Below are 17,690 nucleotides of genomic sequence, written 5' to 3'. Positions count from 1 at the left end.
GTCGGGATGTTCGGTTGTTCACCTTCCTTTCTTCGACGCCAATCCATCGTCGTGGAGGAAGACAGACCATAGAGAAGAATAGGAATTAGGGTTAGGGGTTTTCGATGGATGCGATGCTCGGCAGCGGAGAAGATGGTTACGTCTTTGCCGGGCTGCTCGATGCTTCATCGGTGGAGATGGTGGCGGCGAGCGTAGGATCGCCACATCAGCAGAAACAAAAGAGGCAGAAGGACAGAGAACGGGTGATGACGGTGAAGGAGGAGAGAGGAGGGGTGGCGCAGTGGAGTGTAGTAGAGACGAAGGATTTGATCGCCATTAGAGCCGATCAAGAGCAGCACGACTCCTCTACGAGGCGGGGGAACAACAACAACAACAACAACAACAACAACAACAACAACAACAACAACAACAAGACGGTTTGGGAGGCGGTGGCGTCGAGGATGAGGGCTCTCGGCCACCGCCGCACGCCGGAGCAGTGCAAGTGCAAGTGGAAGAACCTCGTCAATCGATACAAGGTTACCTCCCGTTCTCTCTTTCCCTCTTTTTGGCCGATTCCAAGTTGTGATTTTTATGGAAACATTCTTGTCCTCCTTTTGCTATAGATAATGCAGATTTCAATCAAAGATGTACCTTTTTGTTCTCAGGGCAAAGAGACGGCTGATCCGGAGAACGGTAGGCAATGCCCCTTCTTCGACGAACTCGACGCCGTCTTCACCGAGCGAGCTAGAAACATGCAACGCCTCCTCCTCCTCGAATCCGAGTCCGGCCCCTCCCTCGCCAAAAAGAAGCTCAAGAGATCAAATGCCGATACGTACTCCGACGAGGAGCTCTCTAACGACGACAACGATTCCGACGACGAATCCCGACAGCCGAAGAGCAAAAAGAAGAAGCCGCCGGCGGCGGCTAACCGCAGCATCGCCGAGCTGCTGCAGGAGTTCTTGCGGCAGCAGCAGAGGATGGCGGCCCAGTGGCGGGAGGCGATGGAGAGGAGGGCGGAGGAGCGGCGGTTGTTCGAGCAAGAGTGGCGGGAAAGGATGGAGAGGTTGGAGAGGGAGAGGATGATGCTGGATCAGACGCTGAGGGAGAGGGAGGAGCAGAGGAGGAGCAGGGAGGAGAGCAGAGCGGAGAAGAGGGACGCCATTCTCAATACTCTCTTGAATAAGCTCATCCAGGATGAGTTCTGAAGTAGCTTCCAGATTTCTTGATTATTGATTGAATGCTAAACTAACTTTTAGGAGTCAGAAATAGTCAGTCACAAATGGGGTTGTATTTGGAACTATAAGCTACATTTTGCCTTTTAATTTGATTGTAAATTTGCAACTTGGTAATCTATTTCTTTTCTTTTTTTTTTACTTCTCAATTTTTTTCTTGCAATAAAAAAAGGTTATGTGTTTGATTCTCCTTGTCGATTGGATTGGATTTGATAGCTAGTTGTCTAACTTATATATATCGTGTACGATTAGCTTACTTAAATTATGATTCATAAAAATCCAAATAAAGATTGCCCGACGAAAAAGGACATGTATGCCTCTAATTTTGACGCCAAAGTGCCTCAATAAGTCCAATTCTTGGAACTAAAATTTGTTCCCTTGAATTGTGTTTGTGTTCTTAGCATCTCTTCGAGAAGACCAATTCCTTCATGCTGACCATGCTTCATTAGTTTTTTACTTTCAGGAGCACCTTGAAATTTCATTGCCAGAGATTTTGACCCATCTTTCTCTCTTTCCTTCTCCATTATATTCTATTTGAGTTTCTTGCTGGGAAAAATACTTGCAGTTGGTAAAGTTGAAAGTTCCCATCTATGACTTGCCTTTTAGTCTAAAAGAAATGAGCAGCTCTGGAAGCAATTCAAAGGCTTGGATATCATACCAGAATCATCGATCTTGCAAATAGAAATAACAAAATGGAATCAATTCTCAGTATTGGAAGCTGTCAGCTTTCCAGGAAAAAGTCTCATTCAGACCTGTGAGCAAATTGTGGACCCCTTGCAGGATTCACACGGAGAGTCAAAGTTTAGCCCCTGATTACACGCATCACCACAGAGCTACAATAGTTTGCAATTTGAAATTTGAAATTAAATCCCTGTAACATGTTAATCATGTAAAAAATCATCATTAAATTGCTAAGTTCAAAGTTAACAAAGTCAAGTACTAGGTTACTTACTACCAGCGATTCAAGATTTAGAAAAAAATAAATTCCCCTTTTATTGCAGATCTGCTTGCAAATTTCTGACGTATATTCACTCATTACAGGTAATAGTTACAATGTAAACTGACAGGTAATTTCCCATGCAGTTCATTTTTGCCTTTCTGGAAGCCAAGAATTTTACAGCAGTAAGTAGGCGAACTCAAATCCTGTCCAATTGGCCTAAGCAATCTCCAAGGCCGTTGAAGCGATTCTGCCAAACAGGACATCACTTGACTTTCGAAGAAATGGAGATAATAATTTCGTACCTAAAACTTGGATTACTTTGAACCCTGAAATGAAATTGACATAATAAGTTAATAACATAAGCTTGTTTGCTTCCATGTCTTATGTGACAATTAACTGCTACAAGTACATGGTAATCCATCAGATAAAAGAGACTGAAAATAAATAAAATTCCAAAGTTAAGGATAAAGCAACTTATTAGTTATAACAAAATAAGCATACTTTCAAGGGAAAAAAAGGGTATAGTAATCATTCAAGCTTTCTTCATGACATTTTAAAATTCAAGCCGCAGTATGTCACTGTTTTTATGCTCATGATATTGCAACTACAGAAAAATAAAGAACTGTACAGCTTTAAAATGGCAAAGACCAATCTTTAGCTCGTCAGTAGAATCTCTCAAAAGCCCTGAATGGATAAGTATGAGTTTTAATTGTCAGTAAAGAAATGCCTACAAGGTGCGAACCTAGAAAGGGCATCATTTAACAGAAGTCTGTGCATCCGGAAAGCCCAGCGAAACTAAAATTTATACAGTGCTAGGGAATGGCAGCCTGTAAATGGGATAGACTTGGTGCCCTGTTTGTGCCTATGAGATGACAAAAACTAAATATAATAATTATGCCTCATATGTTATAATAGTAGAAAATCACAGCCTACCAAAATTAGAGAACTACAGCCTAGATGTAATTTACTTGACCCATGAGAGTACATCAGTCCTACTAACACATAACCCAAGCGTCAAAACAAACACTGCAGAACTAGCTGATAAACAGATATCCTCAGAGTACAAAGGGAAATACAAAAAAAATATAAAAATAACAGCTCGAAAATTAACAAGTACTCACTAACAGAGAACCTTGAAATGTTATTCAGGAGTTTGGCTTTCTTAATATAACACAAATTGTATTAACATGAGTACTTAACATCTCTCAGCATAACATCATATGCACAAAAAATTTCCGTCAGAAGATGCATATACATTAAAAGGTATGTTCTTGTTGCTCAGCATGCAACAAAACTACCAGCAGATTCACATAAAATTAGCATAAATATTGATATTAAAGCTTACTGATCATTCCATGAAGCTTTAGAAAATAATTCAAAAATATCATGAAAGCAGGAAGAATAAATCATACTTGTTATACCAATCTCAAGTAGTTACATAGAAGCAAAAGTGCAGCAAGTATCACCATTTAATTGGTGCCTACTTTTGGTTTATAGGCAGCAAACGGTAACAAATTGCATGTGCATTATAGAGATAAGAAGGACACGATCTAAGAATAGAGATCAGGAGATCCACTACAAGGCCTTATAACATACTAAGTGAAATAGAAATAGCAGAACAAAGGATTATAGGATGAGTACATCTATAGAAATTATCTAACCAGAATTATGCATTTAAACTAACTTGAGCTCTAATTCCTATCTCAGTATCTCTTGATATTGGCTTAAAGAATCCAACAGTTGTATACTTGTATTCTTCCAAGTTTGCAAATGGCATGTGCAATAACTTACTAGCAAGTAAGTGACAACAGCAGCTATGTACAAAAGAAATATGGTTAACAGTTAGCCTAAGGCCATACATGTCGTCTTTCTAACTAAAGTCATGCTTAACTTGGTAAGAAAGTGATGAAATGAAATTTGGCATCTTTACGTCTGAGCTGGTCAATGAATTGACCAACATGGTTTCTTAGATTTATATATGCATTAACAAAATGGCTTCCCTGAATCAAACTACAAATACAGCTTCATCAAGCTAACCAACAAATTCAGCTTTATGCTTCTTTAGCAAGCAAATAAATACTAACTTAAAAACCTCGAACATGAACTGTGACACCAAGTAAATTACTACATTGGGGAAGCAAAATCATCACTAAATTAGGAGTCAACCGAAACTAAGAATTGATATCTAATTATCTATACTGGAACCAACAAACCCAAACATTAAGCCTATAGGGTTATCTATATTAACCTTCCTCAACTTTTATCTTTTACTCCAAGCAGGACTGAATCTAACAAGTCCCTCTCCCCCACTTTGCTTTTTGTTCATATTTTTTTAGTAAATCTTCCTTCAAAATTATGTTAATCGTTTCAAAGGTACCATAATTCCAGTTTGAACTGATTCCATCAATAAATAGAGGTATCATCAAATCTTATTAAAAATCTCTAAAAATTCAAAAGAGGTATGACTTATGATTAGAATAAGAACTTACCCCTCCTTAGCCAGCTAAGTTGGTTTCTGCTTCCCAGAAGAGCAGTACTCAGAACACCTGTGGTACGGATTAGATGCGTTTACACAATTTGGATTCACATATCTTTTCTCCACCATATCTAATCTACCATTGCTTTCCTTGGCAGTCGAAACTACAAAATTAAACGAAAAAAGATTAGAAACATAAGGTAAGAATGATGTAATGCCCCCCAAAAGATGAAGAATGCCTGTAGAGAAATCATACCTGGTTTAACTCCATTTACATGCTCCATCTGACTTGATCTATTCAAGCAGTTCTCAGTACATACATGGTATGGATTGGAGGCTTTTTTGCACCTGGGGTCCACCGTCCTGTTCTCTCCAATCTTCACACTATTTTCCTCTGTGATTATAACAACCAACATCAATAGGTATAAATAAGAGACGAAAGAAAAATGCTCCAGATGAAACTACTTAATGACCGTGAACGTACCAGATGTACTTCCCTCTGCCTGGTTGATCATATTTGATGTAATCTTTGGAGTCTTCGTGCCATTTTCCACTATAATCGCAAATAAACAGATGCATTAGTGACACAAACTCTAGTATTACAACAATTAAAACCCTTCCAAACCCTGGCAATGAAACTTACAACACTGCTAAAGTTAGAAGAGAAAGGGAATAAATTCCTGGTTGAGCAAGCACACGAACCTGGCGTGCTTCGACCAGCCTGTTCTATCGCGTGCAATTTATTAAAGCAGTAGTCCGCACATACATGGTATGGGTTGGATGAATTGGCACACCTTGGGTCCACCTTCCGATCCTCCCTCACCTTCACACTACCCTCGTCTGTCGTCACAATTCATCAACAACAATAGTTGCTCAAATTTCAATTAAAACTAGAAACATTACCTTTCTTTGCAACCAAAACTACAAAATTATAACTACTGAATCTACAAACAGATAGTACAAGACTAGAACAAACCTCCCGACGACCAAGAAGAATGACGCGAGAACAATGACACGGGCGATCTCTGCACCTTTGCCCGAGCCACCCCATGCAATTTACTTAAGCAGGACTCCGTGCACACATGGTAGGGGTTGGACGCATTTGCACACCTCGGGTCCACCTTTCCGATATCGTCCGCCGAACCGTTTTGCACTGAAACCACCCACCGAAACAAAAGTAGGAAAATGTAACTAGAAATAAAATATTCCAAAGATGCAAACTTGGAAAAGGTAACGACGAATAAAAGAAGAAAGATTCCAACTTTATTGGGAAAACTTACAGAAGACATATAGAGGCAGTCCTCCCGACCCTCCTCTCTCCGTTCGTCGCTTGGGATTGGTCCCGCTCCCATTTTGAGCTGCGGAGCACACGATAAAGGAATGAATCAACAAGAAAGAAAACAACTAGAAAACAAGAAATCGAAAAGGAAAGCAAAGAAAAGAAAACCTAATTCAGGCGACTCGATCCGTGGCTTCCCGGCGGCGGGAGATCTCTTGGCGCCGCAGTACTCTCCGCACCGGTGGTAAGGATTGGAGGCGTTAACGCAGTCGTGATTCACCCTGGGTCCGGCGCTCTCCATGGAGGGATAAAGGATCACAAAATTTCGTCAAGCAAAAGGGGGATTTTATTCCGGACTGCGGTTTGATGTTCAGCAGGAATCGTGGGAAGGAAAGATGGGGAAATCGTGGGAGAGCTTCTAGAAGAGACGAAGAAATCGCGACTGGGGGGAAGCACAACACCACAAATCCACCGTCTATGACAACAGCGTTCGAACTTTTGTATATATAAGACCGCAGTGGGGGGAGGAAACGCGCGTCGGGAAACGTACAGCTTCTGGCCGCCAGCCAAGAAAATATAAGCCTAGCGAATAACGTGTGGACTGTAATTTAGTTTCGAGATTTTCCTTTTGACCAAACTACCCCTCTCCTAAATTTTATTTACATATATAGATATATATACGGTTTATTCAAATGAACCGCTTTATTTATTTATATTTTTAATTGGCATACAGGAAATGCTGATCAGATAAATTCTAACATTTTTCTTCAGCGTTTTAAGTATGATCTATTTTAATAATTAAAGTTTGACAAAGGGCTAATTGGTCAAAACCTCTAATTTCGAGACCACTTTGAATTATTATTGGAGTTCGAATGTCAACTTGAAATGACGTAATTATACTTTTTGGTTGTCGTATGCTATTACCTTTGATTCTATTGTTTTACAATTTTAATTTTTTCGTAAGACTTTTTAAGAATTCATATTATCATATAATATGTTTCTTTTAAAGTATGATAATTAATAATTATATCACATAAATTTATTTTATTTGTTTAGTTATTTTAAATATATATTAGAAATAATATATTTCATAGGGCAATATGATAATCGAGATAGAAAAAGAATCAATATCGTTTTCTTGTCCAAGAATGTTACTTGTGACAAACCCAACATTAATAAAATGTGTATAAACTTAGTCAAACACCACACTACTAATAAAATATATAATTTTTCTAAATTATTATCATGAAAATATACTTTGTGTAACAATAAATAGATAATTACATCTGCCATTTTTGTGCATAAAAATGTTATGGAGCATTTTGGTAAAGGGAATATTATGTTTATAAGAGAGGCATATATATAAGAGAGATTTTAATCATGAGTAAGTACCTCTAGTTCATCTACCAAACCATACTGTACTTTTGTTGCGTCTTTAGTCACAAGTTATACTACTTAGCCAACGAGGCAAAGGAAAGACACCTTTTTTTTTTAATCTAATAATGCTATGCTTATAAACACTTTAAATGTTTGTTAGTAATTTTTCTCTTTGCCTCGCAATGCTGTAACTAATTTTAAAATATTAATTTATTTCTTCAATCTATTTATAGGAGAAACTAATTTCTTTATCTAAACAATGGCCAGTTTATACATAAAAACGTCATTTGTTTTCATAAATTTGATATATATATCTATAATTGTGAAGGCCCCTCCTTTAGGACTTCATTTTTTTTCTCACCAATTTTCACTATGGATATCATATAACCAAGATTTGAGAATATCTTTGACAAGGGTAGGCAGGGAAAGCTTTTTTATTTTTATTTTTTATGGATGAGTTTGAAGTCAGCCAAAGGTTACAAGGAGGCCAATGGATACTCCTAGTAATCAATACCCCAACATACCATGTTAGCAACTATTCTGCTAAGCCTACTTACACCATCTTGTCACTCCGTTCATCTCTCTTCGGGTATGTGAGAACACAAATACAGTATAGTTACACACTATACTCCGACAGCCAACTATAATGTCCCTGAGTCTCCAAGGCACAGCTAGATCACCATTCAGAATTCTCATCAGCTCTTCAGCATTAGACTCAACGACTATTTTCACCCTCGACCATTAGCCTATCTGCCTCCACACAAGACTACATAGGCTTCACTAGCTAGGGGAGATTCTTTTCCTATGGGTTCAGCTACTGCCTTGATTAACTGGCTCTCTGCATCTCTAATGATCACACCAATTTTACCCTGATACTCTTTGGCATCAAATGCTCCGTCCGTATTGATCTTGATTCATTCTTTCGGTGGTAGCACCCATCTCGCACTCCTCACTAACTTGCTCATGTTCTGCTTCTTATTCCTCTTTCCACCATACTTGGCGGCCAAATGCACCGCTTTAACTGTCGCCGGTTCAGGACAGCTTCTCTCCTTTGAAGACCCTTCCATTCCTCATTCCTCGCTTTCCATATATTCCACTAATATTTTGTTATGTAGGCAGAAAAAGAATTTTTTTTATCATTCATGAGCCCGAAGACTAGATATGGGTTGGACAAATGACTAACCCTCCCCTCCCTAGATACAAAGGCATTTTAGGCCCCATCGAGCTTTAGCTGTCTAATTTAGACTTCAAGCCATATGCGTCGCTGAACAATTGCTTCGAATCAAACGCCGTCGAGACCTGCTCCACATCGTTGCGTTGCTAAGCTGTTCTTCCAAGCTAACCGTACTGCCAAGCCATCAACCGAATCGAGCTAAGCTACCAAACCACTAATCATCAAATAATTTCTTCACAATATTATTTGGGGTTGGAGTTGAACTCATGATCATTGGTTATGAGCAAGATACCTACCAACTCTCCTAGAGTTGGTTGGTAGGCAGAAAAAGAATCTATACGAAAGTCAGCCGCACTAATAAATACAACAGAACAGGTGCTGCAACAACTTCCCACGTGGAAAAGACACAATTAATTCATTGCATTAACTATTCACATTCAGTAGGAAACTCTTGCAATCCATCCCGCAGATCATCCGCTGGCATTTAAAGCCAACAGATATGCCCATTGCTCGACTTTTGAGGAAAGGAGAACCCAAACGGTCGAATTGCGATGACCCACGCCGAAAGTTTCCCTCTCTCGCAATTCCTCTCTTTCCCATATCTTCTACATCCATCTAATCTTCGCCTCTATCATCCCATTTCTATTCACATCTCTCATGGCTTCTCTGCAAAGCAGCAAGTGCTCCGCCGTCGACGCCATTATCGCTGAGGCTATGGACCTCTGCGCTCTCGAGCAGATCGCAAAGCTTAACACCTCCCACCTCTCCGATTCCTTTCTGCTTCCTACTGACCTCGAAGCCCGCTTCCGAAAGCTCAAATCTTTTCCTGGCCATGCTAAGGAGAACATACCCAAAAGCTTGAACCGGTGCATACCGGATTTACCAACCGAAACAGAGATCCCAAGCCAAGATAGTGATTTAGGACCAAAACCAAGATCTGGGTCTTCTTCCTCACCTTCGATTTCTCGCAGTCCGCGGAGAGATTCTCCTTCCCCGCCTAAACAAGTTTGCTGCTTTGGATTGTCGCCCAGAAAGATGATCAAGAACAAAGAGAAGGATGGGGGAGGAGCTTTTGGGATGGATTTGGATATCGGAGATTGGGGGAGTAATGAGAAGATTCTTACAGAATTGAAGGATCAGAAGCGGAAGCTGAAGAAGGCGATGAAGGAGCAGGATAAGTTGAGCAGAGAGGCGGCGCAGATCGTCAAGATAGTGAAGCAGGCGTCAGCGAGGATGAATGCGGTGGCGGCAGCCAGTGACGATGAGTTGCTGAGTGATGATGAAGAGCTCAAGTGATTTGTTTCAGGATAAGTATTGAGATAGCATTACTATTGCATAGAAACATATAAGGAGAGATACTGTAAAATTCTGCTAAGAGAACAAGGAAAGTTGCTCATTTATTACTTTCTAGATTTTAGATTCTTGATGATCAGCAGGCGTCCAAAAACATTGATAGACTGTAGCTCTTCCAAGTATAATTCAAATTATCACTAACTGAGAAGAAAAGAGTGGATTTGTTGATGTGACCAGAAAACCAGATCAAACCATGGAAGCTGAAGAATGCAAAATGCTGTAGCAAAAATTTGTTAATGATAAATTTGTCTTCGTACCAAGGAAGATAAACAAGCAGCAGATTGATTAGCAAACAGCCTAGAAGGGGAAGATTATGAAATTATGTTAATTTTGGGGAGACTGGAGAATAAACTGTCCAGAAGACCTAAAGCAAAATTTGGAGAGAAACCAATTAGGTGTATATCATACCGATATACATTCCTGAAAGAGATCTGCTTGTAATTTTTAGTTCTGCCAGATTTTGATTAATGTAATTTGAATAATATCAAATGCACAGTGTGAAATCATACTACAAACTTATAGATTCTTGATGACCGAAAGCAAACTTTTAATTTGCTCATTTTGTTTCCTGCACTGACACCTTAAAATGTACTAATTTGGGGGATCCCACTAGATCAATTCTGCAGTAGATAGATGTTAGAATTCATTCAAAGGCCAAAGACAAGTTATTCATATGTCATGAAAGTGAAGAGAAACATGTTATTAATAAGTTAGGACACAAAAAAGTTTTTCATTGATTTTTTTCCCCTTTAAAAGGACTTAACAGTTAAACCATTAAGCAGTGGTCACAAGAAAGGCCAAGGGGGCAAAAAGGAAGCTGCTTACCAACTGTATCCAAATTTCAGTTAACTTAGCGACCTGTTACAAATAAAACCATAAAGATTATTGACCTGGTCTTTGCATGATATACAAATAGACCAACATAAAATAGCACTTACGTCCTCTGTCCTCTTTGTTCTAGTATAATTGAGGCATCATGCATCAGCTCCCTAGCTTTTCTGTCCGCTGTGCATCCAGCACTTTCCATTTCCTTGTATACTCCTGGAACCTGGCAATCCAAAAAAAATTATCTAAATCGATGCCTAACATGAAGTTCTGAAAGTAGCAAATTTGAGAACATAATGATATGCTTGATAAATCCAAAAAAATGATAGGTAGGTTTATAACATTCTCTACTTCTATCCACCGAAATATCTAGATATGGAGCCAAAAACAAATTTGCTTCATGATCTGATTTAAATACTCATAAAAGAGCATGTATATATCTGCTATAGATTGACAGAACTAAAGAGCATAATACATTTATCTAGCAACCATCAGGATTTTCTTTCATCAGAGTTAACCATTGGATAGAAACTCAAATTTTCTATTTGACACCAGGAAGGGAAATAAGAACCTTTTCATATTGTTTTGCTCTCATGAATGCTTTCATAAGAGTACTGTAGGTAACCACATCTGGGCTAATACCCTAGAAATGCAATAAGATATACCCAGTTAGTAATGATACAAAGAAATGAGAGAAGAAAGAAACACAAAACTAACAGAAAACTACTGCAGATAAATTCATCTCCATCTAAGCCATTTACATTGTCCTTGATATGTCTGAATACTTCCAATGCCTCTAGATGTCTTCCAGCAATACCAAATGCATTAATTAACAAATTAAGCATTATAAGGTTTGGCTCAATTCCTTCTTCTTCCATCAATCGAAGAACATCTACAGTTTGTTCACATGATCCCTGAATAAGAATGCAAAAAAACTGAGCTATCAAAATGTGATGCCTTCACAGTGAGAAAAATAGAAACAGTACATGTTACTATGTAAGAGTTATCCTTGAACAAGAGTAGGAAAGAGTACATGTTAGAGCATTAAGTTTAGAAGTGCCATCCTTGAACAATAGCTTGCTAAATGTTTGATCTAAGGCCCTGCTGAAGTTTGAATTAAGCCTTAACCTAAATGCGGGACTTGGTCAGAGAGCTACTTCAGAGATGAAAAGTGAAGAACTCAGCAGCCCATGACTCAGAACTTTATCGAACTTTGCATATGAAATCATTCTATAATTTCCTAGCAAAAGAAAATCTAGTAGTACCCATCTGTCACTCCAAAACCAATGCAGATTGTTATAGTTATAACGTATGCAAGAAAAGTTGCTTATTGACTTTTAGAAGAATAATTCAAGTAACAAACAGAAAAGGATCTTTTTTTACTTTCACAAACTCTTGTTCTATTATCTACTATTGAACTTCTTTGAACTGGACCTGGAAGGGCCATTAGAATGCGACAACTGTCAAAGAGATCCTTAGGGTACAACTGATTTTAAGGTCGTTGAAGCAACCTATATTCATGGCTTTATGGAGATCTGAATCTGTAAAACCCTAGTATTTAATTTCTTAATGAACTCTGTGTTTCTGTTGTCAATATCTAAATACTAAATGAACTTTGTGTTTGTTTACCTTAACTTTATCCTTCACTTCTTTCTTTGCTCATAGGATATCATTGCTTCGAAAGTGGAAATATACCACCAAGAGAACAACGTTTAGAAATAGTGAAGTTATTAGCAAATAATGTAGGATAGTACAACTTCTCTAGCCTCAAGCAAACATTTTATGTTTTTAAGCATCAGAAAGATCTAATACTCCTTTTCAAAGGAAACATCGTCATTAGGGTTGTAATTCTTAAAACATACAACACCATTGGGTTTACCTGTTGAGCATAAGCATTTGCCAGGACGCAGAAGATACTTGGTGAAAGCTGTAAACCTTCTGCTTTTAGAGCGGCAACACACTCTGCAGCATCTTGAAACTGACCGTACTGCCCATATATATCAACCAAGATTGCATATATAACCCCACTTTTCCGGAACCCTCTATCTTTCATACTTTCAAATAGGTTCTTGATCTCATCCCACTTCCCACACTCTCCTAGCCTACTAATGATAGTAATGAAGATCTTCGGATCAGGGTACAACCCCTCTTCATTCATCTTAGTAAAGAACCCTAGAGCCTGTTTGAGATCTCCCGCCTTACAATGCCACCTAATTAAAGAATTCCAAGTCACAATATCTGGTTTCGGACCCTCTATCTGCATTTTCTCAAACACCTTGACTGCATCATCCAATTGACCATATTTCCCATAAGCATCAATAATTTCATTGTAAATCCTTCTATCTGGCGCAATCCCGAGCTCCTGCATCTCCATCATAAGCTCCATCGCTTTCTTCCACATACCATTATCTCTATAAATTCTAATCAATTTGCTATAGACATAAGTAGTCAATCGAATTCCCCTCTTCTTCATCTCTCCAAGAACCCACCAGCTATCCTCCAACCGCCCAGCATGGACGTAGGAATCCAAAAGGAGCAAGTAAGTCTCTCGGTTCCTCTCGACGCCTTCCTCGCCCATCTCCACCAACAAGCAATCAGCAAGATGCAGCTGCCCTTTCCGCAAGAACCCTCTCAGTAATAAGTTGTAATCTTTCGACCTCAGCCGGAGGCCCAACCACTTCATCTCCCGGAAAATTGCGTCCGCCTCGAGGGTGCGGCCGACGCCGCCGAGCGCGTCGAGGAGGCGGGCATAGGATGCTGCATTTGGACGCATGCCAAGTGCCTCCATCCGGGCTAATAACTCCAAAGACTTATCAAGGTGGCCGGTTAAGCAATAGGAATGGATCAAACTGTTGTATGATTGCCATGAAAGCTCCTCCTTTTCGTCTTCTCCCACAAATTTATCATCAAGATGGTCTTTTGAAGGCAGAAACGCTTGTTGGCATGCAGCAATTGTACAGAAATGGTGTTTTGGTGATGAATAAACAGAGAGTCGACGAGGAAAGGGGGTGGAAGGACAAGAATTCGTGAGGAAAGGAAACGGATTAGGCGCGAAGGCGATTAATCGCGTGCCCATTTTTTTTATCATCTTAGCTCTACATAGTTCCGATTTCTTCGTCTCCAGAGATGGAACTCGCAGCTCGACTGAGAATTCTTTGGGACAGCGTTTAAGAACACACAGAGAGACCGAGAAGGAACGAGCTCAGATATTTGTGCGCGGAATACTTGCGGATTGGAATAGTGATTGCAGTTGCATCGAAAGGAACGGACAAAATAAAAATATATCCAATTACTTTTTAACTTAAGCAATTAATCTCATTGTGTTCTTAACTAAAGTATAAGTATTATTTTTATTATATTTGATTTGGTTTTGTTATTTCGAATCTGATATTATTTTTAGATGTACTAAAACATCTAAAAATTATGATTATGTACTAAAGAAATAATATATAATCAACTCATAAATAAATTATGATTATATCGGCTAATTATTTTTACAGGTTGGATCACATGACGGCCAAAATAAAACATAAGTTATGGGTTTTTAATTGAAACAAAATTCAGTTTAATATAGCATGATAAATTGATAAAATTTGTATATATAAAATAATTTTGAAATCTAAATATTAAGCCAAAATTGTTAAATGTCCTACTACATGTTAGGACCACAATGAAGGGTATCGTCGGTCGCCCTTCTTTGCTAGGGTTTTGAATTTATTTATATTTATGCTAGTATAATAATAAATTCATCATTGAGTCATTCTTGAGTAGTGGCTCATATGTTTCATATGCGTGGTGCAATAATTTGGAGCTGAAGGCTCAAGTCTGTAGAGTTGGTATACGATGTTGACCCTTATAATGGTGATGAGCAATGATTTAGATTCTCAGTCTGCTGCGGACATTTAATTATATAATTCGTTGGATAATAGACACGACAATACTATCGCTAGATGAATGCCCTCCTTGTTAATATGAGCATTTGATGTCGCATATGATTGTAGCTTTATATGAGCTTGAGATAAAGAATCAATGCTTTAAGCAAATGTATATTATGTATCATATTATTAGTACATGTGAGCTATAGATATGATCATATTACATGGATATGTTAGTGTTCATTGCTTGTTTGGTATGTTTTCCCATTTCCTTTCTTGTTTCGGCCTCATTGAGCAATCGACCGGCCAAAGACCTTATGTCGATGCCCTAGCATGATAAGGAGGGGATAGTATCTCCTTATCCCTTATGACAATTTTTTTTTATCTTTCTTCCTCTTTTCTTTTCTTTCTCATTTTCTCATTTTCTCCTTTTCTTCCTCTCTCTTTCCTCGATCTTCACTAGCGCTGCTCCTTTCACTCCGTACCTAGCTCCCCTACATTATCGATGTTCCCCTTTCCTCCATTGACGTCTCCTCTATGACAATGCCGCTCATTTGCTCGCCATCTCTGCTTTCCCTTTATTGCCCCCCTACATCTAAAATAATATCAGATTTTAAATAACAAAACCAAATCAAATATAATAAAAATAATACTTATACTTTAGTTAAGAACACAATGACATTAATTGCTTAAGTTAATCAAATATGATAAAAAAATAATTATTGTACTTTAGTTAAGATTGTATAGAATTAAGTGCTTAAGTTGAAGTACACTGTATGTATGCGAGGTTTTATAATATTGAGACAAATAAATAACATGCAATCAACCCATAAATAAATTATGATTATATGGGCTAATTATATTTATAGGTTGGATCACATCACATCCAAAATAAAACATAAGTTATGGGTTTTTAATTGAAACAAAATTTCGTTTAATATAGCATGATAAATTGATAAAATTTGTATATATAAAATAATTTTGAAATCTAAATATTAAGCCAAAGTTGTTAAATGTCCTACTACATGTTAGGACCACAATATAGTGTATTGTCGGTCACCATTATTTGTTAGAGTTTTGGATTTATTTATATTTATGTTAGTGAGTGGTGGCTCATATGTTTCATATGCGTGGTGTGATGATTTGGAGCTGAATACTCAAGTGGGTAGCATTAATATACAATGTTAACCCTTATAATGATGATGAGCAATAATTAAGATTCTTAGTCTGCTGTGGTAGACATTCAATTATATTATTTGTTGGATAATAGATATGACAATACTATCGCTAGATGAATGCCCTCCTCGTTAATATGAGCATTTGATGTTGCATATGATTGTAGCTTTACATGAGCTTGAGATAAAGAAATCAATGCTTTGAGCTAATGCATATTATGTATCATATTTTTAATACACGTGAGCTATAGATATGATCATATTACATGGATATGTTAGTGTTCATTGCTTGTTTGGTATGCTTTCCCTTTTCCTTTTTTGTTTCGACCTCATTGAGCAATTGGCCGGCCAACAACCTCATGTTGATGCCCTAGCGTGCTAAGGAGGGATAGTATCTCCTTATCCCTTATGACAATTTTTTTAATCTTTCTCCCTCTTTTCTTTTCTTTCTCATTTTCCCCTTTTCTTCCTCTCTCTTTCCTCGATCTCCGCTGGCGCTGCTCCTTTCCCTTCGTAGCTAGCTCCCCTACACTATCGATGTTCCCCTTCCCTCCATTAATGTCTCCTTTATGACAACGCCTCTCATTTGCTCGTCATCTCTGCTTTCCCTTTATTGCGCCCCCTCCTTTTTTACTCTATCATCATTTCTCTTTACCGCCGCCACCAGCTCCTTTCTCCGCTCGGCCACTCTACTGCCGCCACTCCCTTAGTTTTCATCGCCGCCACACCTCTCTTTTCTATCGCTGAGTCCTAGGAGCCATCGCCGAACCGATTGTGGTCCAAGCTCATCAGATCCGAAAGAGCATCTTCCTCATTATCTATATTTTATCTCTCTGTTTTGCGTAGATTTGCTCCTTAGCCTGGATCCACAATGATCATGATGAAACACGACTTAGACAGTATTTTTACTATATTCTGTATGTTTTTCGGGCTTGATACTATATTTTTTTATATGGTATTATTGTTTTTCGTCTAATTAGCGAAGCTTTGTTCAATTTACCTCCCCCTTTTTTTTATCAGACTAATCTGATTGCACGAATAAAATATTTTGTCTCTAAGACTCTCTCTGAAAAAAAAAAAAAAAAAAACCTTTGGATAGTTACTACATAGTCTACATTGGCACACAAGTTCAAATATTCAAATATAATGTTCTCTACATGTTTGTTAACCGTTCTTCTTTTCCAACTCGAAGGCTATAAAATAATAGAAACTTATATCATTGCGGGTAAAAGTGGCAACCCCTAAACAATCCATTAATACTTTCTCCTCTTAGCACTTCTTTGCAATCTATCTTTCTATCAAAAGTCAAAGGTAAATTTTGAAAATTTTGTTACTTTTTCCCTCAATCTTTGACAAGAATTAAAAATAATAATATTATTATTCCTACTTTGAATTTTATTCCGCAATCATCAATATATTTGTTCTCAGTCAAGCATTTGCTTTAAAGATTGTGTAAGATATAAAAAAAGTGCTACATTATTATAAGTAATAGAATAGTTACGATACCTAAAGAAACAATGAGAAATATTTTTCCTTCTAAATTTATTATATTACAATTCTTTTGTTACTAAAATATATAATGCAATTGATACGGAGAATTTAGGTTTAAATTATGTTTGCTTTGAAATAAGTTTGAATTTGCTCATCAAGTAACTTGAGCTCAAGATGTTTTAGTAACAAAAGAATTAATTGAGTTTGAGTTAACTCTTAAATGGGCTACTACTTAATAAACTTAAATTTAACATATAACTAAATCAAAATGTATTCATTATGTATAATATATATGAATGAATATTGATTAAATATTATTGCTAGGCTTGGAACCTGAACTTGAACGAGTCTTATCTAGCAGGCTTGATTATTTTGACGGCCATAGAGATTAGTTCCGAATATTAATTCTTATAGTTTATTGAATAAGGAGGCGGGTCTTAACAACTACTAAACTTTTCAACAGTCAAATCTTCCATACGAGGAGAAAAAAAATGGGCAAAAATTACAACGTGCC

General features: G+C 37.8%; 4 protein-coding genes across 6 annotated transcripts; 2 read left to right on the top strand and 2 right to left on the bottom strand.

Annotated features, from left to right (window-relative positions):
• LOC140770324 (trihelix transcription factor GT-3b-like) lies at positions 1–1,407 on the top strand. 2 transcript variants are annotated; one of them, XM_073111471.1, is made up of 2 exons: positions 1–515; positions 603–1,407. In XM_073111471.1, exons 1-2 carry the CDS (start codon positions 105–107, stop codon positions 1,182–1,184), a joined length of 993 nt encoding a protein of 330 aa, XP_072967572.1. In that variant the 5' UTR covers positions 1–104; the 3' UTR covers positions 1,185–1,407. The 2 variants fall into 2 exon arrangements, with proteins under 2 accessions (XP_072967572.1, XP_072967573.1); XM_073111472.1 differs by having other exon boundaries at positions 6–515; positions 645–1,401.
• A 778-nt stretch (positions 1,408–2,185) lies between these two features.
• LOC140770325 (uncharacterized) lies at positions 2,186–6,356 on the bottom strand. Its single transcript, XM_073111473.1, has 8 exons — positions 6,075–6,356; positions 5,908–5,985; positions 5,604–5,780; positions 5,330–5,467; positions 5,112–5,180; positions 4,884–5,021; positions 4,641–4,791; positions 2,186–2,477 (listed from the first exon to the last, which is right to left on the bottom strand). Exons 1-7 carry the CDS (start codon positions 6,205–6,207, stop codon positions 4,655–4,657), a joined length of 870 nt encoding a protein of 289 aa, XP_072967574.1. The 5' UTR covers positions 6,208–6,356; the 3' UTR covers positions 2,186–2,477; positions 4,641–4,654.
• A 2,758-nt stretch (positions 6,357–9,114) lies between these two features.
• On the top strand, positions 9,115–10,355 carry LOC140770326 (uncharacterized). Its single transcript, XM_073111474.1, has one exon. The coding sequence runs from the start codon at positions 9,115–9,117 to the stop codon at positions 9,751–9,753; it is 639 nt and encodes a 212-aa protein (XP_072967575.1). The 3' UTR covers positions 9,754–10,355.
• Positions 9,587–13,871, bottom strand: LOC140770323 (uncharacterized). Of its 2 annotated transcripts, XM_073111470.1 has the most exons (6): positions 12,515–13,871; positions 11,397–11,549; positions 11,207–11,278; positions 10,749–10,858; positions 10,636–10,668; positions 9,587–9,726 (listed from the first exon to the last, which is right to left on the bottom strand). In XM_073111470.1, exons 1-5 carry the CDS (start codon positions 13,721–13,723, stop codon positions 10,656–10,658), a joined length of 1,557 nt encoding a protein of 518 aa, XP_072967571.1. In that variant the 5' UTR covers positions 13,724–13,871; the 3' UTR covers positions 9,587–9,726; positions 10,636–10,655. The 2 variants fall into 2 exon arrangements, with proteins under 2 accessions (XP_072967571.1, XP_072967570.1); XM_073111469.1 differs by lacking the exon at positions 9,587–9,726 and having other exon boundaries at positions 10,490–10,668.
• Positions 13,872–17,690: the final 3,819 nt, after the last annotated feature.

Source organism: Typha angustifolia, chromosome 11 (assembly GCF_048772165.1).
Source record: "Typha angustifolia cultivar Huaian chromosome 11, ASM4877216v1, whole genome shotgun sequence".
Lineage (NCBI taxonomy): Eukaryota > Viridiplantae > Streptophyta > Magnoliopsida > Poales > Typhaceae > Typha > Typha angustifolia.
The sequence above is the reverse complement of the archived record's forward strand: the minus strand, read 5'-3'. Positions and strand labels throughout refer to the sequence as shown.

Bases quoted from the DNA above. Each gene is read 5' to 3' on its own strand.
- LOC140770324 (XM_073111471.1), top strand. From the start codon at position 105: ATGGATGCGATGCTCGGCAGCGGAGAAGATGGTTACGTCTTTGCCGGG. The intron at 516-602 runs GTTACCTCCCGT...CTTTTGCTATAG, and splicing joins ACCTCGTCAATCGATACAAG to ATAATGCAGATTTCAATCAA.
- LOC140770325 (XM_073111473.1), bottom strand. From the start codon at position 6,207: ATGGAGAGCGCCGGACCCAGGGTGAATCACGACTGCGTTAACGCCTCC. The intron at 5,022-5,111 runs GTACGTTCACGG...TTATAATCACAG, and splicing joins GGCAGAGGGAAGTACATCTG to AGGAAAATAGTGTGAAGATT. The intron at 4,792-4,883 runs GTATGATTTCTC...TTAATTTTGTAG, and splicing joins TGTAAATGGAGTTAAACCAG to TTTCGACTGCCAAGGAAAGC.
- LOC140770326 (XM_073111474.1), top strand. From the start codon at position 9,115: ATGGCTTCTCTGCAAAGCAGCAAGTGCTCCGCCGTCGACGCCATTATC.
- LOC140770323 (XM_073111470.1), bottom strand. From the start codon at position 13,723: ATGATAAAAAAAATGGGCACGCGATTAATCGCCTTCGCGCCTAATCCG. The intron at 11,279-11,396 runs GTAAATGGCTTA...TTGCATTTCTAG, and splicing joins TCAGACATATCAAGGACAAT to GGTATTAGCCCAGATGTGGT. The intron at 10,859-11,206 runs GTTCTTATTTCC...TTGGATTGCCAG, and splicing joins GAGCAAAACAATATGAAAAG to GTTCCAGGAGTATACAAGGA.